Source organism: Salvelinus namaycush, chromosome 26 (genome assembly GCF_016432855.1).
Source record: "Salvelinus namaycush isolate Seneca chromosome 26, SaNama_1.0, whole genome shotgun sequence".
Classification (NCBI taxonomy): Eukaryota; Metazoa; Chordata; class Actinopteri; order Salmoniformes; family Salmonidae; genus Salvelinus; species Salvelinus namaycush.
The window spans coordinates 4540409-4555273 of NC_052332.1; the positions used below are offsets into that span (position 1 = coordinate 4540409).

The following is a 14865-nucleotide window of genomic DNA, read 5'->3' on the forward strand; positions in this document are numbered from 1 at the left end:
CGTGTAAGTGTTTACGAAGACACACACATTTACCGGAGAAATTCCTCGTCACCAGCATAGCAGTCAGGACTGCTCCCTATGGACAGGAAGAGGGAGAGAGAGATGGGAAGAGAGAGAGAAAAGAGAGATGAATAGAGAAATAAAGAGACGGGGTGAGTGGCAGATTACTAGGTTAGTCTGAGAAGTGAGAAGGCTCACAGACGTTTAGTGAAGGCATTCCTGTGGATTATGAGATCATTCAAATAGAGCAGACCTTGAGTTTCCTCCTGGCGTTGAACTTCTTCAGGCACTCCACTGTCTCCTGTCTGTGCATCATGGACGCCACCGTGGAGCGTTGCTAGAGAGAGAGAGAGAGAGAGAGAGAGAGAGAGAGAGAGAGAGAGAGAGAGAGAGAGAGAGAGAGAGAGAGAGAGAGAGAGAGAGAGAGAGAGAGAGAGAGAGAGAGAGAGAGAGAGAGAGAGAGAGAGAGAGAGAGAGAGAGAGAGAGAGAGAGAGAGAGAGAGAGAGAGAGAGAGAGAGAGAGAGAGAGAGAGAGAGAGAGAGAGAGAGAGAGAGAGAGAGAGAGAGAGAGAGAGAGAGAGAGAGAGAGAGAGAGAGAGAGAGAGAGAGAGAGAGAGAGAATGTCAAACAGAGGAAACAGAGAGGAAAAGTGTGTGTGTGTGTGTGTGTGTGTGTGTGTGTGTGTGTGTGTGTGTGTGTGTGTGTGTGTGTTGTGTGTGTTGTGTGTGTGTGTGTGTGTGTGTGTGTGTGTACTTACGGAGACCCATGGGTGTTTGAGGGCCTCCTGGGCAGTGATCCTCTTGGCAGGGTTAATAGTCAACATCTGGTTAATCAGGTTCTTGGCTTCTGGAGTCACCGAGTCCCACTCTGGAGATGGAAACTACACACACACACACACACACACACACACACACACACACACACACACACACACACACACACACACACACACACACAAACACACAGATTGATAGACAGAGGTGACAGAGTGTGTGTGTGCTTGTGAGTGTGCGCTTGCATGTGAGTGTGTGTGTGTAACTCACGTCATAGGCTCCTGCTTTGATTTGCTGGTAGAGTTTGTGTTGGTCCTCATCCCAAAATGGAGGATACCCCACTAGCAGGATGTACAGGATCACACCTATACATAAACACACACAAGGACACACATACACGGACACACACACGGAGACACACATACGTTGAGTGGTGAGAGGGGGGGCAGGAGGTATAGAAGAGAGAGGGATGAGACGGCGAGATAATAAAGTGATCTGCACTCACCACAGGCCCAGATGTCGACAGGTTTCCCATAGGCCTCCTTCCTCAGTACCTCTGGAGATAGGTAGCCTGGGGTACCTGCAAAACCTACACACACAACGACACAAACACAAACAGTCATCAAGCTGTATTTGACTTTACTCGTGTGCTGTGGATGATGTATGATGATTTTGGTCGTCAAACAGCAGACTAAACAACGCAACGAGACTGATTCCACTGTATGTCTTTTATTTTGTTGAAAACTGTTACCAAATACCATAATCAACAATGTAATTTTAAACTGAAATACATTTATTTAACTGAAATGGAAAGCTGAACTGGGAAGTCCTGCTGTACAAATTGTAGTTCTTGACAGGTTATTTGTTATTTATATGTAAGCTGAGGCCTACTGTGTTCATTTTTGTATTTATTTGTTTTTACATTTTGTATTTGCAATGTAAATCATGTTGTCTAACTGACTATGATGCAATAAAGAAAGTATTGTAATTGGATATATTCTATTTGATCTAACAGGACTTATGACACAACAAACGAGGGGGTTCCAGGGGTTCCAACACCTGACATTCTATAATTCTCCTGTCATTCTGGTCTCTTGAGCAACCCCTCGATCAGCAGCTAAAACATTCAACTCCCTATATGTTGGTGATCTCCACCAAGAGGTCACCAACGATGTCTTATTTTACAAGTTCAGGCCTATCTGGGATATACACTCCATCCCAGTGGAGGCTCCTCAGAGGAGGAAGGGGAGGACCGTCCTCCTCAGTGAATTTCATAAAAAATGTAAATAGTGAAACATTTAAAAAATGTAGATAAAACTGTACTAAATATATTCACGTCACCAAACAATTGATTAAAACACATTGTTTCGCAACGAAGGTCTACAGTAGCCTCAACAGCACTCTGTAGTGTAGCACAATGGTGTAGCCAAAGGACAGCTAGTTTCCGTCCTCCTCTGGGTACACTGACTTCAATACAAAACCTAGGAGTGTCACACCCTGATCTGTTTCGCCGGTCTTTGCGATTGTCTCCATCCCCCTCCAGGTGTCACCCATCTTCCCCATTATCCCCTGTGTATTTATACCTGTGTTCTCTGTTTGTCTGTTGCCAGTTCGTCTTGTTTGTCTTGTCAACCAGCTTTTTTGTTCTCAGCTCCTGCTTTTCCCAGTCTCTCTTTTTCTCGCCCTCCTGGTTTTGACCTGACCACTCTGCCTGACCCTGAGCCTGCCTGCCGTCCGGTACCGTTGCACCACCTCTGGTTTGTTGACCTCTGCCTGCCTTGACCTGTCTATTGCCTGCCCCTGTTGGATTATTAAACCATTGTTAATTCAACGTGTCTCCATTTGGGTCTTACCTTCATACCGGATAGTACGAACTGGCCCTGACTGACCCATCAGACCCGGGCCAGCTGCGCAACGCCATCTCCTCCCAAGGAGCCTCCATTGGTAGGCACAAGGAATTGCTTCGTGGTCTTATGGAAGGGGTCCAAACGTTGTCAGAGCGCCATGACCAGGCGTTGGACATGCTGCTGGAGCAATTCCACGGGTTGTCTGGGGGGCAGCCTGCCACGGTGGTAACCCCACTGCCCCTCAGTAACTCGGCGGTTAGCAGTGCCGCCTCACCGGCCACTCCACCTTCCCGGGAGCCCCGGTTACCTCCCCCGGAGCGCTTTAATGGAGAGCCGAGCACCTGTCTGGCGTTTTTAGCTCAGTGTGCCCTCATTTTTGTTCCTCTCGGATCGCTCCAAGATAGCCTACCTCATCACGATGATGTCCGGGAGGGCTCTCACCCGGGCTACAACCATATGGGAACAACAGCCGGCCATGTCCCTGAGTCTGGAGGGGTTTGTGGGAGAGGTGAGGAGGGATTTTGATGCCCCGTTCTCCGGGAGAGAAGCTGCCCGGAAGCTAATCCAGCTCCGGCAGAACGCCCGCCGAGTGGCCAACTATACGTTGGCAGCGGAGAGTGCATGGAACCAGGAAGCACTGTTCGACATGTTCCTGCATGGCATCTCGGAGGAGGTTAAGGACGAGCTTGCTGCTTGGGAGTTACCCACAGATCTTGACTCCCTCATCGCTTTGACCATCTGCATTGATGGGCGATTGCGGGAACAACGGATGGATGTGTATCTGACCACCTCAGGTGGATCAGATGAATGGCAAGGAGCTGAACGGGAAGCGGCTCTATGTGGGCCGTTCCCAGAAGAGCATCAGGCAGAACTGAAACAGCCCAGACATCAAGGAGTGAACCTTTATTTAAAATATCTGGAAGATAACACTGACAATGATAAGCTACACAAGGAGTTCTCTCATTTCGGGACTCTCTCTCATTTCGGGACTAAAGGTACCAAGGTGATGAGGACGGAGGGCGGCCAAAGCGAGGGCTTTGGCTTTGTGGGCCTCTCCTTCCCCCCGAGGAGGCCACCAAGGCTGTGGCGGAGATGAAAGGCCGCATTGTGTCTACTAAGCCACTGTATGTGGCCCCAGCCCAGAACAAGGCACAGCGCGTCAAATTCCTCACAAACAAATACAAGAAGAGGATGGCCAGCAACATAGCTGAGACCAACCCTAACCCAAATATCATCTTCTACCAGCCTGCTGCTCCAACGGACTACTTTGTGGCTGCCAATCAGGTAAATCCAAATGATTTGATTTCATGTGGATATTATTGTGAAATTGAAACTTGAGTAATGTGAATTACAGGAAAAATCCACTCAAAACCTACACTGAGTGTACAAAACATTAAGAACACCTTCCTAATATTGAGTTCCCCGCCTCTTTTTCCATCAGTGCAGCCTAAATTCGTCAGGGCGTGGACTCTACAAGGTGTCGAAAGCATTCTCGTGATTTAAGTGGATTTAACAAGTGACAACAGTATGGGATCATAGCTTTCACCTGGTCAGTCTATGTCATGGGAAAGAGTTCAATCGTAATGTTTGTACCCGCAGTGTAAATGTTGGTATTTTTTTCATTAGTCCACTGTTAATACAATCCCAAAATGTTTCGCACGTCAGCAGTCAAGAGTTTAAGATATTGGACTTTCAAGAAGAAAAGTGTCACTTGCCACATCATCATGATGCATTTTGCGTCATGTGATGCATTTTGCATCATGATGATGTGAAACTCCAATATTTTGAAAACTTGACTGCTGACATTTGGAACTGTATTTAACAGTGGACTAATGAAAAAATGACCAAAATATAGTTGAGTGGAACAACTTTCACCGAAGCAAAACAAAGCATTTACAGTGCATTCGGAAAGTATTCAGACCACTTCACTTTTTCCACATTTTGTTACGTTACAGCCTTCTTCTAAAATGGATTAAATCTACACACAATACTCAATAATGACAAAGCAAAAACAGCTTTTTAGAAATTTTTCCAAATATATATAAAAATAGACATTTCAGGTCTTGGCTGTGTGCTGAAGGTCGTTGTCCTGTTGGAAAGTGTGAGGTCCTGAGCGCTTTGGAGCAGGTTTTCATCAAGGATCTCTCTGTACTTTGCTCCGTTCATCTTTCCCTCGATCCTGACACGTCTCCCAGTCCCTGCCGCTGAAAAATATCCTCACAGCATGATGCTGCCACCACCATGCTTCACCGTAGGGATGGTGCCAGGTTTCCTCCAGACGTGACGCTTGGCATTCAGGACATAGAGTTCAATCTTGGTTTCATCAGACCAGAAAATCTTGTTGGTCATTATGGGGTATTGTGTGTAGATTGATGAGGGAAAAAAAATATTTTATACATTTTAGAATAAGGCTGTAATGTAACAAAATGTGGAAAAAGTGAAGGGGTCTGAATACTTTCAGAATGCACTGTATACCTTGAAGATAAGGATGATTAATAAAAACATTGTAATTGAGGTTTAAAAATGTGAATATGAAAAAATATTCTAACAAGAGAACAGCTAGTCTCTGGGCCACACAAACACGTGTTAAAACATGAATACTGTGTGTGTGTGTGTGTGTGTGTGTGTGTGTGTGTGTGTGTGTGTGTGTGTGTGTGTGTGTGTGTGTGTGTGTGTGTGTGTACGTACCGAACCATGCCTGTTGGTCTCCCTGCACCTCGATGGCCAGTCCAAAGTCAGCCAACTTCACTGCAGCGTTCTTACACTTACTGGCCAGCAGCAAGTTCTCTGGCTACACAGGGGACAGATGGGACATGAAGTCAAACACTTTCATGGGGTGCTGTGCACAGAGATGCTATTAAATATGTTCTAATATGTTATTATATGGTGCTAGGCCTAAAATCATGTAGTAGTAATGCACTTGCACATACACACACATGAACATGCATGTACGCACACACATACACTACCGGTCAAAAGTTTTAGAACACCTAATGTAGTCATTCAAGGGTTTTTCTTTATTTTTACTATTTTCTACATTGTAGAATAATATCGAAGACATCAAAACTATGAAATAACACACATGGATTTATGTAGTAACCAGAAAAGTGTTAAACAAATTATATTTGAGATTCTTCAAATAGCCACCCTTTCGCTTGATGACAGCTTTGCACACTCTTGGAACTCTCTCAACCAGCTTCACCTGGAATGCTTTTCCAACACTCTTGAAGGAGTTCCCACATGTGCTGAGCAGTTGTTGGCTGATTTTCCTTCACTCTGCGGTCCAACTTATCCCAAACCTTCTCAATTTGGTTGAGGTCGGGGGATTGTGGAGGCCAAGTCATCTGATGCAGCACTTCATCACTCTCCCTCTTGATAAAATAGCCCATACACAGCCTGGAGGTGTGTTGGATCATTGTCCTGTTGAAAAACCAATGATAGTCCCACTAAGCACAAACCAGATGGGATGGTGTATCGCTGCAGAATGCTGCGGGAGCCATGCTGGTTAAGTGTGCCTTGAATTCTAATTAAATCACAGACAGTGTCACCAGCAAAGCACCCCCACACCATAATAACTCCTCCTCCATGCTTTATGGTTGTAAATACACATGCGGAGATCATCCGTTCACCTACTCTGCGTCTCACAAAGATACGGCGGTTGGAACCAAATATCTTGAATTTGGACGCTAATGAACTTATCCTCAAGTATTTATTTGGACTGCAATTTCTGAGGCTGGTAACTCTAATGAACTTATCCTCTGTAGCAGAGGTAACTCTGGGTCTTCCTTTCCTGTGACGGCCCTCATGAAAGCCAGTTTCATCTTAGTGCTTGATGGTTTTTGCGACTGCACTTGAAGAAACTTCCAAAGTTCATGAAATTATCCGTATTGATTGACCTTCATGTCTTAAAGTAATGATGGACTGTCGTTTCTCCTTACTTATTTGAGCTGTTCCTGCCATAATATGGACTTGGTCTTTTACCAAATAGGGCTAACTTCTGTATACCACCCCTACCTTGTCACAACACAACTGTTTGGCTCAAACGCATTAAGATGGAAAGAAATTCCACAAATTAACTTTTAAGAAGGCACACCTGTTAATTGAAATGCATTCCAGGTGACTACTTCATGATGCTGGTTGAGAGAGTGCCAAGAGTGTGCAAAGCTGTCATCAAGGCAGAGGGTTGTTATTTGAATATATTTTGATTTGTTTATCACTTTTTTGGTTACTACATGATTCCATATGTGTTATTTCATCGTTTTGATGTCTTCATTATTATTCTACGATGTAGAAAATAGTAAAAATGTAGAAAATCCATTGAATGAGTAGGTGTTCTAAAACTTTTGACCGGTAGTGTACACACACAGAGAGACACACACAAGCATCCACACACACACACACACACACACACACACACACACACACACACACACACACACACAGATGGTCCCATCGTTAACAGACGTGTCAGTTTGTAATTTATTTGTTTCTTTATTAGGAACCAATCTGTCTGTTAACAGCTGTGTTCTGGTGCTGTGGTTAGCCAGTGCTAACAGTCACACACACATACATACAAACACACACACACACACACACTCACAAACAGATAGTGATCTACTGTAGCAGTGTTACCAATGCAGCATGTGGCAATTATTGAGAGTAATTGATTTGTGGCATGCAGGGCAGAGGAGGGAAAGAGGAGGGGTGTGTGTGTGTGTGTGTGTGTGTGTGTGTGTGTGTGTGTGTGTGTGTGTGTGTGTGTGTGTGTGTGTGTGTGTGTGTGTGTGTGTGCATGGGTTTGTTTGTTTTAGTGTCACTGTTAGCTTAAGGAGGGGAACAGGAGTATTGTAGTATTGTATTATTATGCACATTCACTGACAGCAGAGTGGGCTGATTCAATGAGATATGGATTATCATTCAACCTCACTATCACAAACACACACACTAACTTGTGTGGTTTGCTGTGGTGGTGTTCTCGGGTGGAAGTTAGGCTGAGAAAGTGGGTGACAGAGAGCGAGAGAACAATGTAGGCTGTAGACTACACACTGTAAAGGTCATCTAATACACACTAACAGAAGTAGGCCCTATGTTATCTATAAAGCACATAGCGATACTGCAGCATTAACTGTGCACTATTGATCCACAACATATAGTAGATAGATAGTTGCCAGGGTGTGTGTATGCGTGCGTGCCTGTTACGTGAGTGTGTGTGTGTGTGTGTGTGTGGGTATATATATACACTGCTCAAAAAAATAAAGGGAACACTTAAACAACACAATGTAACTCCAAGTCAATCACACTTCTGTGAAATCAAACTGTCCACTTAGGAAGCAACACTGATTGACAATAAATTTCACATGCTGTTGTGCAAATGGAATAGACAAAAGGTGGAAATTATAGGCAATTAGCAAGACACCCCCAATAAAGGAGTGGTTCTGCAGGTGGTGACCACAGACCACTTCTCAGTTCCTATGCTCCTGGCTGATGTTTTGGTCACTTTTGAATGCTGGCGGTGCTTTCACTCTAGTGGTAGCATGAGACGGAGTCTACAACCCACACAAGTGGCTCAGGTAGTGCAGCTCATCCAGGATGGCACATCAATGCGAGCTGTGGCAAGAAGGTTTGCTGTGTCTGTCAGCGTAGTGTCCAGAGCATGGAGGCGCTACCAGGAGACAGGCCAGTACATCAGGAGACGTGTAGGAGGCCGTAGGAGGGCAACAAACCAGCAGCATGACCGGTACCTCCGCCTTTGTGCAAGGAGGAGCACTGCCAGAGCCCTGCAAAATGACCTCCAGCAGGCCACAAATGTGCATGTGTCTGCTCAAACGGTCAGAAACAGACTCCATGAGGGTGGTATGAGGGCCCGACGTCCACAGGTGGGGGTTGTGCTTACAGCCCAACACCGTGCAGGACGTTTGGCATTTGCCAGAGAACACCAAGATTGGCAAATTCGCCACTGGCGCCCTGTGCTCTTCACAGATGAAAGCAGGTTCACACTGAGCACATGTGACAGACGTGACAGAGTCTGGAGACGCCGTGGAGAACGTTCTGCTGCCTGCAACATCCTCCAGCATGACCGGTTTAGCGGTGGGTCAGTCATGGTGTGGGGTGGCATTTCTTTGGGGGGCCGCACAGCCCTCCATGTGCTCGCCAGAGGTAGCCTGACTGCCATTAGGTACCGAGATGAGATCCTCAGACCCCTTGTGAGACCATATGCTGGTGCGGTTGGCCCTGGGTTCCTCCTAATGTAAGACAATGCTAGACCTCATGTGGCTGGAGTGTGTCAGCAGTTCCTGCAAGAGGAAGGCATTGATGCTATGGACTGGCCTGCCCGTTCCCCAGACCTGAATCCAATTGAGCACATCTGGGACATCATGTCTCGCTCCATCCACCAACGCCACGTTGCACCACAGACTGTCCAGGAGTTGGCGGATGCTTTAGTCCAGGTCTGGGAGGAGATCCCTCAGGAGACCATCCGCCACCTCATCAGGAGCATGCCCAGGCGTTGTAGGGAGGTCATACAGGCACGTGGAGGCCACACACACTACCGAGCCTCATTTTGACTTGTTTTAAGGACATTACATCAAAGTTGGATCAGCCTGTAGTGTGGTTTTCCACTTTAATTTTGAGTGTGACTCCAAATCCAGACCTCCATGGGTTGATAAATTTGATTTCCATTGATAATTTTTGTGTGATTTTGTTGTCAGCACATTCAACTATGTAAAGAAAAAAGTATTTAATAAGAATATTTCATTCATTCAGATCTAGGATGTGTTATTTTAGTGTTCCCTTTATTTTTTTGAGCAGTGTATATATATATACACTGTGTATATATATACACATCATCTCCCGACATCCTCAGACATGGATGGACGGTGACCTGGCTGCTAATCTCGCAGTGGATCTTGAATGACCTGGCTGGTGTGTGTAGGCCAGCATCCCGGAGTCGCCTCTTCACTGTTGACGTTGAGACTGGTGTTTTTGCGGGTACTATTTAATGAAGCTGCCAGTTGAGGACTTGTGAGGTGTCTGTTTCTCAAACTTTGGAGTACATTGGAGTGTATATATATATATATATATATATATATATATATATATATATATATATATATATATATATATATATATACACACACACACACACACACACACACACACACACACACACACACACACACACACACACACACACACACACACACACACACACACACACACACACACACACACACACACTACCATTCAAAAGTTTGGGGTCACTTAGAAATGTCCTTGTTTTTGAAAGAAAAGCACATTTTTTGTCAATTAAAATAAGATCAAATTGATCAGAAATACAGTGTAGACATTGTTAATGTTGTAAATGACTGCACATGACTATACTACTCCCTCCACAGAACAGCGCAAACTGTCTCTAACCAGAATAGAAAGAGGAGTGGGAGGCTCCAGTGCATAACTGAGCAAGAGGACAAGTACATTGGAGTGTCTAGTTTGAGAAACAGACACCTCACAAGTCCTCAACTGGCAGCTTCATTAAATAGTACCCGCAAAAACACCAGTCTCAACGTCAACAGTGAAGAGGCGACTCCGGGATGCTGGCCTACACACACCAGCCAGGTCATTCAAGATCCACTGCGAGATTAGCAGCCAGGTCAACGTCCATCCATGTCTGAGGATGTCGGGAGATGATGTGGAAGCCGGCCATTAGAGGCAACAGTGAGCGCTGTTACCTTCAAGTAGGTTTCGGTTTTGCTAGGGCGTTGTGAATGGCAGATGGGCGTAAGCCTAAACCTAAACCTAACCTTAACCCAAAAACCTAACCTAACTTTAACCCTAACCCTAGCTCCTAACCCTAGCTCTTAACATAATTTAACCCTTATTCTAACCTTAACCCTAAACCCCCTAGAAATAGCATTTGACCCTGTGGGTACTAACAAAATGTCCCCAGTTGGTCACATTTGTGTTCGTTTACTATTCTTGTGGGGACTTCTGGTACCCACAAGAATAGTTAAACATGTCCACACACACACACAGTGGAACTGTGTTAATACCAGTGGGACTGCTGTATAATGTCAGCATGACCGCAGATCTATCTCAGAGTGTACAGGTAGAGAGCAGTTTTATTAGACTTTATTAGGCATTTCTATTGTGTCAGGAGCATGACAGGTTTGTAGAAAGTTGATCCTAACCTATTCTTATGCCTTGACAATTACACACATCTATGTCTTACTATACTTTAATTGATTCCAATTCAAAATCCTATTTCTCCTAACCCTAGCCCTAACCCTTATCCTACTCCTAACCCTAACTAACTCAAATGCCTAAAGTAGCTTTTTTAGAAGTGAGGACCGGCAAAATGTCCTCGCTTCACTGAATTTTAGTTGGCTTACTATTCTTGTGAGGACACACACACACACACAATCTCTTTTCATCCAGCTGACACCAAGATACACACACAATTACAGTTTTTTTTTAGCGCTTTGGTGCAATTTTCACAAGTATGTGGTAAATGTTCACAACTCTTGTACACACCTCAAAACTCGAAGCACATTTTCATTTGACTAAGTACAACACACAAATTACTAAAATTGCATTGGCCAATACAGTACTGTAATACCATAATATATGCCATTTATTTAGCAGAAACTTTTATCCAACATGAGAACAGTCCACACATTTTGATATGTGAACACAGTGGGAATCGAACCCACAACTCTGGTGTTGCTAGTGCCATGAGCTTATGAACTGAGCCACTTACAGGACCACTACAATACGTAAGTACAATGCAAAACTGTAAAATTCAATACAGAATTACAATACAGGTGGAAGATGTATGATTGCCATCCCCATGAGCGTACCATCCTCCTTCAGCCCATGGATATCTTGGTTATGTGCTTAGGGTCGTTGTCCTGTTGGAAAGTGAACCTTCACCCCAGTCTGAGGTCCTGAGCGCTCTGGAGCAGGTTTTCATCAAGGATCTCTTTGTACTTTGCTCCGTTTATCTTTCCCTCGATCCTGACTAGTCTCCCTGATTGGTGGATTGGTGGAGTGCTGCAGAGATGGTTGTCCTTCTGGAAGGTTCTCCCATCTCCACAGAGGAACTCTGGAGCTCTGTCAAAGTGACCATCAGGTTTTTGGTCACCTCTCTGACCAAGGCGGGTCTCCCTCGATTGCTCAGTTTGGCTGGGAGGCCAGCTCTAGGAAAAGCCTTGGTGGTTTCAAACTTCTCTAATTTAAGAATGATGGACGCCACTGTTTTCTTGAGGACCTTGAACGCTGCAGACATTTTTTGGTACCCTTCCCCAGATCTGTGCCTCGACACAATCCTGTCTCGGAGCACTACGGACAATTCCTTCGACCTCATGGCTTGGTTTTGCTCTGACATGCACTGTCAACTGTGGGACCTTATATAGACAGGTGTGTGCCTTTTCAAATCATGTCCAATCAATTGAATTTACCACAGGTGGACTCCAATCCAGTTGTAGAAACATCTCAAGGATGATCAATGGAAACAGAATGCACCTGAGCTATATTTCAAATCTCATAGCAAAGGGTCTGAATACTTCGTTAAATTGTTTTATAAACATGCAAACATTTCAACAAAAAAAACAGTTTTTGCTGTATTGTGTGTAGATCCATGAATGCCTTCAACTGAAATGTGTCTTCCGCATTTAACCCAACCCCTCTGAATCAGTGTGGTGCGTGGGGCTGCCTTAATCGATATCCACGTCTTCAGCGCCCGGGGAACAGTGGGTTAACTGCCTTGCTCAAGGCCAGAACGACAGATTTTTACCTTGTCAGCTTGGGGATTCGATCCAGCAACCTTTCGGTTACTGGCCCAACGCTCTAACCACTAGGCTACCTGCCACCTCTACACTCTAACCACTAGGCTACCTGCCGCCTCTACACTCTAACCACTAGGCTACCTACCTGCCACCCTTGAATAAGGCTGCAATGTAACAAAATGTGGCATAAGTCAAGGGTTCTGAATATTTCCCGAATGCACTGTATGTCAGGCTTGGATTCATCATGTATAAAAGTTTTCTCCCCAGGTGTATGAACATGATGGCATTTACTGCGATTTCGATGGGAACCTATGGCCAAATGCTCAAGATAGGCTTGATGCAAACAAGTGGCTGCTAAACGTTTTTTATTTTCTTTCTATAATTTGATTACATTGTGAACGATGTCTTCAATGATCACACCTTTATTATCACATAGGACAGAAATGATGGAAATGTGATGTTTAATCAATTTTAATGAGTAGTGCAAATGTTTTGCCTAATGTGAGAACAGTGTAATTTACTGTACTTCACAATACTGTAGAATACTACATTCAAAGAGCATTTAAAAAAAAATGTATCTCACATTTTTTGCTATTGGATTAACTGGTTGTTAAAATAACTCATTTGAGAAGATATCATTATGTTGTATTTTGGTGATTACGTTCCACAATAAACTTGTTATTTTGGATCAATGGTTGTGTGGTGAACGATGTCAACAAGATTGGCTGCGTTACTAGTGTTACCAGTGGCTGCGTTACTAGTGTTCAACATACAGTTGAAGTCGGAAGTTTACATACACCTTAGCTAAATACATTTAAACTCCGTTTTTCACAATTCCTGACATTTGATCCTAGTAAAAATTCCCTGTCTTAGGTAGTTAGGATCACCACTTTATTTTAAGAATGTGAAATGTCAGAATAATAGTAGGGAGAATTATATGTTTCCGCTTTTATTTCTTTCATCACATTCCCAGTGGGTCAGAAGTTTACATACACTCAATTACTATTTGATAGCATTGCCTTCAAATTGTTTCGGGTAGCGTTTCGGGTAGCCTTCCACAAGCTTCCCACAATAAGTTGGGTGAATTTTGGCCCATTCCTCCTGGCAGAGCTGGTGGAACTGAGTCAGGTTTGTAGGCCTCCTTGCTCGCACACACTTTTTCAGTTCTCCCCACACATTTTCTATAGGATTGAGGTCAGGGCTTTCTGATGGCCACTCCAATACCTTGACTTTGTTGTCCTCATTTTGCCACAACTTTGGAAGCATGCTTGGGGTCATTGTCCATTTGGAAGACCCATTTGCGACCAAGCTTTAACTTCATGACTGATGTCTTGAGATGTTGTTTCAGTATACAGATGTAGTCAGAAGTTTACATACACTTAGGTTGGAGTCATTAAAACGAATTTTTCAACCACTCCACAAATTTCTTGTTAACAAACTATAGTGATGACCATCATTATGTTTGGAGGAAAAAGGGGGAGGCTTGCAAGCCGAAGAACACCATCCCAACCGTGAAGCACGGGGGTGGCAGCATCATGTTCTGGGGGTGCTTCGCTGCACAAAATAGATGGCATCAAAATAGATGGCATCATGAGGTTGGAAAATTAGCCTCCTCGTTTTTCCTCCAAACATAACGATGGTCATTATGGCCAAACAGTTCTATTTTTGTTTCATCAGACCAGAGGACATTTCTCCAAAAAGTACGATCTTTGTAGTCTGGCTTTTTATGGCGGTTTTGGAGCAGTGGCTTCTTCCTTGCTGAGCGGCCTTTCAGGTTATGTAGATATAGGACTCGTTTTACTGTGGATATAGATACTTTTGTACCTGTTTCCTCGAGCATCTTCACAAGGTCCTTTGCTGTTGTTCTGGGATTGATTTGCACTTTTCATACCAAAGTACGTTCATCTCTAGGAGACAGAATGTATCTCCTTCCAGAGCGGTATGACGGCTGCGTGTTCCCATGGTGTTTATCCTTGCATACTATTGTTTGTACAGATAAATGTGGTACCTTTAGACATTTGGAAATTGCTCCCAAGGATGAATCAGACTTGTGGGGGTTTACAATTATTTTTTCTGAGGTCTTGGCTGATTTCTTCTGATTTTCTCATGATTTTCTCAAAGAGGCACTGAGTTTGAAGGTAGGCCTTGAAATACATCCACAGGTACACCTCCAATTGACTCAAATTATGTAAATTAGTTTATCAGAAGCTTCTAAAGCCATCACATCATTTTCTGGAATTTTCCAAGCTGTTTAAAGGCAGAGTCAACTTAGTGTATGTAAACTTCTGACCCACTGGAATTATGATACAGTGAATTATAAGTGAAATAATCTGTCTGTAAACAAATGTTGGAAAAATTACTTGTGTCATGCACAAAGTAGATGTCCTAACCGACTTGCCAAAACTATAGTTTGTTAAAACTTATTTGGGGTAGGGGGCAGTATTTTCACGTCCAGATGAAAAG

At 44.1% G+C, this 14865-nt stretch overlaps 1 protein-coding gene across 1 annotated transcript in view; it reads right to left on the reverse strand.

Annotated features, from left to right (window-relative positions):
- Positions 1-14865, reverse strand: part of LOC120020925 (calcium/calmodulin-dependent protein kinase type II subunit beta-like) — a 62852-nt gene that overhangs the window by 32276 nt on the left and 15711 nt on the right. The window contains exons 7-12 of the mRNA XM_038964563.1: positions 5309-5411; positions 1279-1362; positions 1044-1138; positions 758-880; positions 254-337; positions 28-76 (exon numbers count right to left, since the gene is read on the reverse strand). Of these exons, the coding sequence (XP_038820491.1) occupies positions 28-76; positions 254-337; positions 758-880; positions 1044-1138; positions 1279-1362; positions 5309-5411 (538 nt within the window). The remainder of the gene's footprint in view (positions 1-27; positions 77-253; positions 338-757; positions 881-1043; positions 1139-1278; positions 1363-5308; positions 5412-14865) is intronic.